This window comes from Protomyctophum parallelum (genome assembly GCF_964188405.1).
Source record: "Protomyctophum parallelum genome assembly, chromosome: 22".
Classification (NCBI taxonomy): domain Eukaryota; kingdom Metazoa; phylum Chordata; class Actinopteri; order Myctophiformes; family Myctophidae; genus Protomyctophum; species Protomyctophum parallelum.
Window position 1 is genome coordinate 27648533 of NC_139714.1, and position 10941 is coordinate 27659473.

General features: G+C 42.6%; 1 protein-coding gene across 3 annotated transcripts; it reads left to right on the forward strand.

Moving 5' to 3' along the window:
- The first annotated feature begins 441 nt into the window (after positions 1 to 441).
- atp23 (ATP23 metallopeptidase and ATP synthase assembly factor homolog) lies at positions 442 to 9948 on the forward strand. 3 transcript variants are annotated; one of them, XR_014568770.1, is made up of 7 exons: positions 442 to 756; positions 2138 to 2183; positions 2944 to 3025; positions 5040 to 5177; positions 6016 to 6099; positions 6833 to 8742; positions 9010 to 9948. XR_014568770.1 is itself a non-coding variant. In XM_083757611.1 (6 exons), exons 1-6 carry the CDS (start codon positions 573 to 575, stop codon positions 7034 to 7036), a joined length of 738 nt encoding a protein of 245 aa, XP_083613737.1. In that variant the 5' UTR covers positions 442 to 572; the 3' UTR covers positions 7037 to 9948. The 3 variants fall into 3 exon arrangements, 1 of the variants encoding a protein (XP_083613737.1); XR_014568771.1 differs by having other exon boundaries at positions 6833 to 7941; positions 8982 to 9948; XM_083757611.1 differs by having other exon boundaries at positions 6833 to 9948.
- Positions 9949 to 10941: the final 993 nt, after the last annotated feature.

The following is a 10941-nucleotide window of genomic DNA, read 5'->3' on the forward strand; positions in this document are numbered from 1 at the left end:
AAAAATATATAATAAATAATAATATAAGATATTAAGAAATATAATAATAAATAATAAAAAAATATATAAAAATAAATAAAAGATACTTGAAAAAAAATGAAAATGACTGTCACTCAGTCATGACACTATTCACTCTGTTTAACGGACCGTGATATATTTACAACGATAAAGTCTACATAAAGGCACAGATTTTAAAGTTTATAAAGTTCTCACCCTCAGAACTAAGGATGTTATGATACTCTTCGGGTGGATATTAGAACCCGTATCTTCACTATTGTTCAATAAAATGCATTTTAATCACATCGGTGGTGATTTGTAATCACAGTGTAATTACAGCTCTCCGCCGATAGGGGCGTGTAGTCGAAAGCATGCACTCACTGCCTCCGACCTATATCACGTGATCTAACACACACACACACACACACACACACACACAGCAGTTACACAGTGACCTCTTCTTGCTAGCTTGCTAGCTAGAGCAAAAAAAATCACGACATCAAGACAAACGCATCATAATATTAATAATATTAAACACATAGAGCTTTATAGGTGTTCATTCATGCACCAACAGCATGTCTGCTGCTCAGGAGGCCAAACACCCTGGAGGAGGAGAAACAGGGGACTTCGGATACGAACTGTTCCCAGACAGGAGTCAGAAGGGGGTGAATAAGCCTGGGTCTTCTTCATGGCTGACTCAGAACCTGCTCACTTTCAACAACAAGTGTCAGGTCATGCTGCACTTTGCCATGGAAACCAGTGAGTGTATTATATTGTTTATAGCTTATTATATATATAATGTATGATGAATTTATTTTCTGTTCTTTGGCTATATAGAATAAGTCTGTTTGTATGTCTCTAAATCTTATGATGCATTGAACAAGGTGGACTGGACTCTCTTGTCAACAAGTGTAATGCTTTATTTATTAGGTCGTCCACTCACAGTTGACAGTCTTTGTTGTACTGAGTTGTGCTTGAAAATGTACTGTAATTCTGAAAACTGTTAATACATACATACTTTAAATTCAAAGGAGCTTTATTGGCATGAGAAAACAGCCCTATAGTACACAGCATGGTTCCCAAACTTTCTCATGTCAAGGACCCCCAAATTGACACTAATTAGCCCCATGGACCCCCATTTGAAAAGATATGCCAGGACCCCCCATAAGAGAAGATTTTTACAACTCTAGTAGAGATTCTCAACCTGTTTAATTTCAAGGACCCCCCAGTTTGACATGCATTAGTCTACAGACCTCCATTTAATGGAATTTATATCTCTGGGACCCTCAATTCATATTGTAAAATCAATTTAATTTTAACGCTTACGAACTTAGAAGGGACCCTACGTAAACAATCGTCCAAATTTCAGAAAAGCTTTACGGAGGGTTCCAAGAGGGTTGGTTAGACATGGGTTAGGTTTAGGTGTGCTGCCCCGTGGGAGGTTAGGGTGAGGGTTTGAGATAGGTTGTAGTTGTAGGACTAATGACTGGTCTAACCAATGGTCCATTTGGTTCCATTTGTACACTCTCTGAGTTACAGACCCATAAGGGCCGGGGACCCCCTGGAACTCCCTTTAGGGGGGGTTCTGGGGGTTCCCGGACCCACACTTTGGGAACACTTTTTTGGAAATCCATTCAATTTCAATTCAAAGGAGCTTTATTGGCATGAGAAAACAGCCCTAGAGAATGCACTCTGTGATGTTACATATATTATATATACCAACCTGCACATCAGGAGCAATTAGGGGTTCAGACAGAGTCTTGCTCAAGGACACTTCGATACTAACTCTGGGGCAGCCCACAGGGATCGAACTGTCAACCTTGCGGTTCCCATCCGGCCACTCTACCCCCATTCTCCCCTTCCTCCCCACACACACAAACAGGAACATTTTTGACGTGGGTTTTGACATATAATAATTTGAGAAATATACAAATGTTCCCCTTATGTGCAAGATTGGTATCAGCCGATCATGAGAAAAACAATCGGTGCTCGGGATCGGCCCCAGAAAAACGCTGATCAGGGCAACTCTATACTGTAGCAGAACTTGTGTCGAACTGTTCTTTCCTGTGTTCTTTTTTTTTTTACAAACTGTTAATAAAGTATTCAATCAATGGATCTCTGTCTCTCTCTCTCTCTTTAGGTCCATATGCCAAACTACTGCTCAGAGCCATGAACAGTTCAGGATGGTAGGTACCCGGCTTCTACTTTTGGGCGGCTGTGGCTCAGGAGGTAGAGCAGGTCGTCCAAGGATCCATGGGTCGACGGTTCGAATCCCGGCTCCTCCTCCTGTCCACACGTGGAAGTGTCCTTGGGCAAGACACTGAACCCTACATCGCCTCAGTCAGTCGGTGTGAGCTCGCCACCGTCGGTGTGTGAATGTGGGAAATGAGGACGCTGGCGTCGACTGTTCGCCGCTTCACCTCCCAATGTATGAATGAATGAACCATTGTAAAGCTCTTTGAGTAGGCACGTAGTGCATAGAAAAGCGCTTTACATGCAATTCATTATTATTATTTAGCAGCGCATCAACAAAACAAAACTAAATATTTCTTTATCAAACACGTGAGATTGATTCTTTTTATGACTCTCAAGCTACAACAAACTTGACTGTCCTATAGAGTGCCCCTTTCTTGGCCCAGAAGAGAATTTCGCTTTTCTTTTTCATAGACGTTTCATAAAGTATTTATTTAAAGACCAGTAAGCCTCAGACAAAGCCAACTCAGCTCCTGGCAAAAAAATCATGACAATAAACACAATTATTTTGGGCCGAACAAATTATTAGACCGAAGAAAAAAAGAGCAGGGTACAACACTTTTATTATTTCTTTTTTACAGTTTTTCTTCTTTGAGCTAAAACGTTATAGGCTTCTGGATATTCCTGTGTTTTAAAGACCAAGTGAATGGTGTTGATATAATAAAACGGTCCTTCTCTCTCATGTTTACACAGCACTGTGTTGAAAGACCGCCATTTCTCCTGTGAAGATTGCGACGGGAGTGTCAGTGGAGGCTTTGACGCCGCCTCGTCCCAAGTAAGGAACGCGTCCGTTAGGGGTGGGCCATGTGGAGGAACACGTCCGTTAGGGGTGGGCCATGTGGAGGAACACGTCCGTTAGGGGTGGGCCATGTGGAGGAACACGTCCGTTAGGGGGTGGGCCATGTGGAGGAACGCGTCCGTTAGGGGTGGGCCATATGGAGGAACACGTCCGTTAGGGGGTGGGCCATGTGGAGGAACACGTCCGTTAGGGGTGGGCCATGTGGAGGAACACGTCCGTTAGGGGTGGGCCATGAGGAGGAACACGTCCGTTAGGGGTGGGCCATGTGGAGGAACACGTCCGTTAGGGGTGGGCCATATGGAGGAACACGTCCGTTAGGGGGTGGGCCATGTGGAGGAACACGTCTGTTAGGGGTGGGCCATGTGGAGGAACACGTCTGTTAGGGGTGGGCCATGAGGAGGAACACGTCCGTTAGGGGTGGGCCATGTGGAGGAACATGTCCGTTAGGGGGTGGGCCATGTGGAGGAACATGTCCGTTAGGGGGTGGGCCATGTGGAGAAACGCGTCCGTTAGGGGGTGGGCCATGTGGAGGAACACGTCCGTTAGGGGTGGGCCATGTGGAGGAACGCGTCCGTTAGGGGGTGGGCCATGTGGAGGAACACGTCCGTTAGGGGTGGGCCATGTGGAGGAACACGTCCGTTAGGGGTGGGCCATGTGGAGGAACACGTCCGTTAGGGGTGGGCCATGTGGAGGAACACGTCTGTTAGGGGTGGGCCATGTGGAGGAACACGTCCGTTAGGGGTGGGCCATGTGGAGGAACACGTCCGTTAGGGGTGGGCCATGTGGAGGAACACGTCTGTTAGGGGTGGGCCATGTGGAGGAACACGTCTGTTAGGGGTGGGCCATGTGGAGGAACACGTCTGTTAGGGGTGGGCCATGTGGAGGAACACGTCCTTTAGGGGTGGGCCATGTGGAGGAACACGTCCGTAAGGGGTGGGCCATGTGGATAGAATAGAGGGTATGCGCATGCTTAAAGGACAACTTTCGTTTTTTTTTCAACCAAGGTTCATGTTTTAGGTTGTTATTAGAGAAAGTAAAAGATGAGTGTTATTTTATTTTTTTCATTTGCTGCTTTCTTTCGTTTTAGGGATTTTAGCTCTTTTTGACAGGGGGGGCGGGGGCATTCGAACATGGGGCTAAATATGTATTTTTTTTACAAAATGTTATGGTGATTTATTTTTGTATTATTTACTATAGTCCTAATAAACCCCAAGAAATTACATCTGACCCCAAAAGATCACAGGATCTACTCAATGTAAAGGTAGCCTACTGGGGGAAGGCTTATACTGTGTGTATAGGCTCAATATGTCAGTTTGACACATTCAATAGATCCTGTGATCTTTTGTGGTCAGATGTAATTTCTTGGCGTTTATTAGGACTATATTAATTAATAATATAAATCGCCATAATAATTTGTAAAAAAAATACATATTTAGCCCCATGCTCGAATGCCCCCGCCCCCCTGTCAAAAACTGCTAAAATCCCCAAACAAAAGAAAGCAGCAAATGAAAGAAAATTAACACTCACCTTTTAGTTTCTCTAATAACAACCTAAAACATGAACCTTGGTTGAAAAAAACGAAAGTTGTCCTTTTAAAGTGAATGGCAAATCGAGTGGCAAAGCAACATGCAAAGTGAGTTTAACATTGTTTAATGTCGTTTAATGCAATCAGATAGGACCTTTCTGTGTGGATGTATGGGCTGTCAAGGCCAGAAAGTACCGGTAGTTTTTTTGCCACTCAGTAGGCGTTCCTGCATGATTTCCTGTTTTTTCGCTATAAGTGCATATTTATATGTCACTAAATGTTATGATGAATTGAACAAGGTGGACCCTCTTGTAAACAAGTCTAGTGCTTTATTGGGTTCGTCCACTCACAGTTAACAGGTTTTTTTTATATTGAGTTGTGCTTGAAATGTACTGTAATTCTACAAACTGATGTAATAAATACATCAATCAATCAATCAATCAATCAATCGATGGTGTGTTTCAGATTGTCCTGTGTCAGAACAACATCCACCAGCAGGACCACATGAACCGGGTGGTCAGCCACGAGCTCATCCACGCCTTCGACCACTGCAGAGCGCACGTCGACTGGTTCAACAACTTCAGACATCTGGCCTGCTCCGAGGTCAGCCCTTCTACAAACTGTCTTCTAAATCGTTTAATCGTGACAGTTTTCTGACTGTCAGTGGTGCTCAAACTATTTCATGTCAAGGTACCCCAAAAGTCATATGTAATTGGCCCGCCGACAGCCATCTGAAAACATGTTATTCCAGGGACCGCCCAGAAGCAAAGATTTGAGTTAAAAAACGCTCTGAAAGAATATTCAAAGATTTGCACCACATTTTCACGATTTTTCAAAAATAGCAGATCTACAAGCTTGTAGCACACCACCGAGATCTGCTATTTCAATAGCTAAAGTATAACATAATGCTTAGCACACCAAAAAGGAATGAATGGGTTAAAAAAGCCTTCTGTTTTTTTAAATTGTATTTCTTATTTTATTTTTGCACAGTACGGTTGTCCGAGTTCATGTGCTTCGCTGGATCCCCAAACCGAAATGTGTCTGTTTTCCAACTGGTTCAACAGTGTTGATTTAGTTTTAGTCATATTTTAGTCACCTGACATGTTTCAGTGTTAGCCTAGTTTTAAATCTAAAGTTTACTTTGTCGACAAAACTGCATTTTGTAGGGCCTTGATGGCACCGTAATAATGGCAGATTTTACACTTGGTCGCATGCTGAAAATAGCTGATCTACATGCGCTGTGAGCTTGTAGATCGGCTGTTTTCAGACCCTAACACCCGAGCACAACCAAACATAAAATGATCTCTTCTCCACTACAGTCCCTCCCTAACATTTTAGTCTAGTTCTTTTATGTGTTGACCAAATTGTCAGTTTATGGCGCTATATAAATGCACCATTTACCATTTTACTCTCCACAGTAAACTCATTGTTTGTTTTTCAGATTCGAGCAGCTAACCTCAGCGGAGACTGCACCTTCAACAATGAAGTTGCCAGGTTCAACGTGGGCTTGAAGCAACATCAACAGGTACTGAGAGCTGGATTCCAGCTGAGCTGATGGTAATTGTTGCGTTCCACACGAGGCAGATGCAAAGATGCAAAGGCCACAGCATCGTTGTCGCTTTGTAAAATCTGTTTCCCACGCGGTCGTTGACGGCATCAAGCGTGCAGTGGCAGTGACGTGTGTCGGAGGCGCGGCGGCCGGTGGGGTAGAAAAACTACAACAGTTGTAGCTTTGCACCTGGAAGTTGAAGCCAGCTCAGCTTCAATTTGTAGCCTTGTATCTTTTGCAGCAGCTACAAACATCTGATTTGCTTCACGTCGTTGGCTTCCATTGCCAATGAATGGCAGACTGTATGTTTGCATATGCCCGTGTGATCGCACCATTATGTCAAGGATACAGTTCTTAACATTCACCCGTGTTGCATGTTGAGTTGGCTGATGTATCGGCCATTATTTGACTTGATTATAAAAATATATATTTTTTCTTTCTAACAATAGCAAGAAATTTTAAATGGTTCATTAACCACCGATCAACCAGCATCCCGTGTCTCTTCTGTCTAAATAAAGCAACGCATATAAAAACCAGACCAGACACAAATTTATATTATTTCTATATCCATTATTGGCACTATATGAACCACTTTGTCTATTGTCTCCTAATGGTTTGCGTCTCTCTCTTGCGTTGCCAGGAGTGTGTGCGGGGACGTGCCTGAACCACCCGTGTGTTAATGGTTTCCGTCTCTCCCTTGCGTTGCCAGGAGTGTGTGCGCGGTCGCGCCTTGCGTTCCATCCTGGCCGTGAGGAAGATCAGCCGAGAGGAGGCGGAGAAGGTCGTGGACGAGGTGTTTGACACGTGCTTCAACGACCACGCGCCGTTCGGACGCATCCCGCACTCCAAGAAGGACGCCAAGTTCGCCTTCAGGGACTACGAGAACAGAGATCGATACTACGGCAACCTTTAACGTCGAGCGCACTTACGTTTTCATTTCAACTGGTGCTTTTGGACAGCCGTGTCGACAAAAGTATGGCCGGCCGATGACCACAATACCCAGAATAATCATATAAACTGAGTGTGAAATGCCTTTAAAAAGAAAAAAGGGGGAATCCTCCGAGGCTACTCTCCTGTGGAAAGGTTGATTTACCACATTCTTAAGGAGAGACCAGATGAGATTTTTATTTTGTCGTGGGTCTTTGGACAAACATTCTGTGTCAAGTAGGGATGCACCGATATGGAGATTATTGGCCTATACCGATATTTAAAATAACAATTTAGCCGATACTGATGCCGATAATATATGTTTATTTAGTTTTTTGTTTTTATTTCCCCCCTTTTGTGCTGCCAGGGAAACGAATACATCTTCAATACAAGAACAAAATGTTCAGAATCTACAGCTTGGTAGACTGCAGATAACCAACACACCAACATAGAATCTACAGCTTGGTAGACTGCAGATAACCAACACACCAACATAGAATCTACAGCTTGGTAGACTGCAGATAACCAACACACCAACATAGAATCTACACAGCTTGGTATAGACTACAGATAACCAACACACCGACATGGAATCTACAGCTTGGTATAGACTACAGATAACCAACACGCCAACATAGAATCTACAGCTTGGTATACTACAGATAACCAACACACCAACATAGAATCTACAGCTTGGTATAGACTGCAGATAACCAACACACCAACATAGAATCTACAGCTTGGTAGACTGCAGATAACCAACACACCAACATAGAATCTACAGCTTGGTATAGACTACAGATAACCAACACACCAACATAGAATCTACAGCTTGGTATAGACTGCAGATAACCAACACACCAACATAGAATCTACAGCTTGGTATAGACTGTAGATAACCAACACACCAACATAGAATCTACAGCTTGGTATAGACTGCAGATAACCAACACACCAACATAGAATCTACAGCTTGGTAGACTGCAGATAACCAACACACCGACATGGAATCTACAGCTTGGTAGACTGCAGATAACCAACACACCAACATAGAATCTACACAGCTTGGTATAGACTACAGATAACCAACACACCAACATAGAATCTACAGCTTGGTATAGACTGCAGATAACCAACACACCAACATAGAATCTACAGCTTGGTTATAGGCTGCAGATAACCACCACACCAACATAGAATCTACAGCTTGGTAGACTGCAGATAACCAACACACCAACATAGAATCTACAGCTTGGTAGACTGCAGATAACCAACACACCAACATAGAATCTACAGCTTGGTAGACTGCAGATAACCAACACACCAACGTAGAATCTACAGCTTGGTAGACTGCAGATAACCAACACACCAACATAGAATCTACAGCTTGGTTATAGGCTGCAGATAACCACCACACCAACATAGAATCTACAGCTTGGTAGACTGCAGATAACCAACACACCAACATAGAATCTACAGCTTGGTAGACTGAGGATAACCAACACACCAACATAGAATCTACAGCTTGGTAGACTGCAGATAACCAACACACCAACGTAGAATCTACAGCTTGGTAGACTGCAGATAACCAACACACCAACATAGAATCTACAGCTTGGTAGACTGCAGATAACCAACATAGAATCTACAGCTTGGTAGACTGCAGATAACCAACATAGAATCTACAGCTTGGTAGACTGCAGATAACCAACACACCAACATAGAATCTACAGCTTGGTAGACTGCAGATAACCAACACACCAACATAGAATCTACAGCTTGGTAGACTGCAGATAACCAACACACCAACATAGAATCTACAGCTTGGTAGACTGCAGATAACCAACACACCAACATAGAATCTACAGCTTGGTAGACTGTAGATAACCAACACACCAACATAGAATCTACAGCTTGGTACTAGACTGCAGATAACCAACACACCAATATTATTGTCAGTTATATTTGCCTGCAGATACCGATATTGACCGATAACGGCAAATATGGCCCGGTACCGATACATGACGGGTGTATCCCGATAGTGTAAAGGGATTACGCAGCTGTAAAGGTGGTTTTACGGCTGGCGTGGAGGCATTTCTGTGAGCGAATGAATGCACTGCTTCAAATTATAGAGCGCTGGACGAGAATGACATATGTTTGTATAAGTATAACGTCACCTTCTTAAACTAAATAATTGCCTATTTTTTGCCTAAGTCACACTCTTGAGATTTTACTAAACGGGACGGGATCAGCATGATCCTTTTCAATTAGGACTGTGGTGATTCTTACCAGAGGTGGTCAAGTGTCATGAGGGAGCTGACTTAGGTTTAAGAAGGTGACGATAAATTATGAAAATAAGCTCTGCAGCAAATAAAGGCTTAGACATTTTGTATAACAAGGTCTTCACAAATCAATTAAGATGTGAGAACCACATGCAGGGCTGGACTGGGACAAAAATTCGGCCCGGGCATTTTTTTATTTGCCCCAGACCGGCCACCACAACCAGCGCGCAGATAGCAGAAACAAACCAACAGACAACTACACAACCCTTTGTAGAGGGTTTATTTGTCACTCACTGATACAGGTACAGTGAAATTATCATGATGGCACTGGCAGAATGGCAGCACGCCCGGACCTTTCCTGGTGGCCTGCCGCCTAATGGCGGCCCCCATTTTCCCGGTTGCGGCCCACTGGGAGTATGCCCGGTGGCCAGTCCAGCCCTGACCACATGCAAATATTGTGTACACATTTCATATGTGATGTATCGATGCCTGATGAAAATCCAATATTGCTCAGTCACTTTAGGTTTTAGGACTACAACCTGAATCTCTAGCATTCTACTGCCTAAAGTTTTGACTGTAAAGTGACCTGTAAATAGTGCTGTGTGCTTAACTTAAATAAAACCAACTTGTTAGAAATTAAACTGTGATTCATACGAAAGCTGGTTTTGTAAATTGATTACAATTTAACACGTTAGAATGCTTAACCTTGTAATCGACCAGAGATACTTTAAATTAGTATTGACGATGAAAGTTCTTCCTCAACAACATTCTAGTATCTTACACAACCATCGCATTTTGAAGTACCGGTACTAAATGCCTATTAATGCCCCAGTATTCGGTGGTGACCACTGAAACCGTGGTCTCTCGGTGGTCACCAGTATGAAATTTAATAGGCCTTTTTAATAAAGTGTCATTGGTGACATCTGTATTGGACATCAACCTTTCAAGAATCCCATTCCTCCCCTGAGATTAACAAGGCGAAACTTTCTATGGGAATTAGCCTGGTAATCTTAATTCCTTAATACAGTTTATGTGTGGCTGGCTATCACACAGACAATATATATTTTTTAAACAAAGCAATACTGCCTCATCAGAGTATGATTCATATATATATATATATATATATATACATACGCTATTGTGCTGAATATAAGACTAGGTTTTTTCCAATGATTCTTTTTTTTACATTCCATGTTCTTTTTCCACAAAACAGTGTCTTATAATCACAATCGTTTTATATTCGGCACAATACGGGATTATTTACAATGCATATGTGTTGGTTAGTTTAATGAAAGAAAATAAAACATCTTGATTAAATAATTATCAAAAATGGATTGCCAAAATAGATGGCATATATAAATAGTTGGCTTATATATGCCAAAATAGATGGCATATATAAGCTTCTATGTTAAAAAAAATACAGGGAAGGGAAAAGATAATAAGAATAATTTAAGTGAGTATTTGTCATATACTGTAGTGTAGTACCTCTGTATTTGATGGAAAACGATAAAGGGGAGGATGGAGATGAAGCCTGTCTAGTGTTATAAATAAATATTAGACCGTCTCAGGTTTAGTTGAGGTGGACATGATAGATAGATAGATAGATAGA

Bases quoted from the DNA above. Each gene is read 5' to 3' on its own strand.
- atp23 (XM_083757611.1), top strand. From the start codon at position 573: ATGTCTGCTGCTCAGGAGGCCAAACACCCTGGAGGAGGAGAAACAGGG. The intron at 757-2,137 runs GTGAGTGTATTA...CTCTCTCTTTAG, and splicing joins GCACTTTGCCATGGAAACCA to GTCCATATGCCAAACTACTG. The intron at 2,184-2,943 runs GTAGGTACCCGG...ATGTTTACACAG, and splicing joins GCCATGAACAGTTCAGGATG to CACTGTGTTGAAAGACCGCC.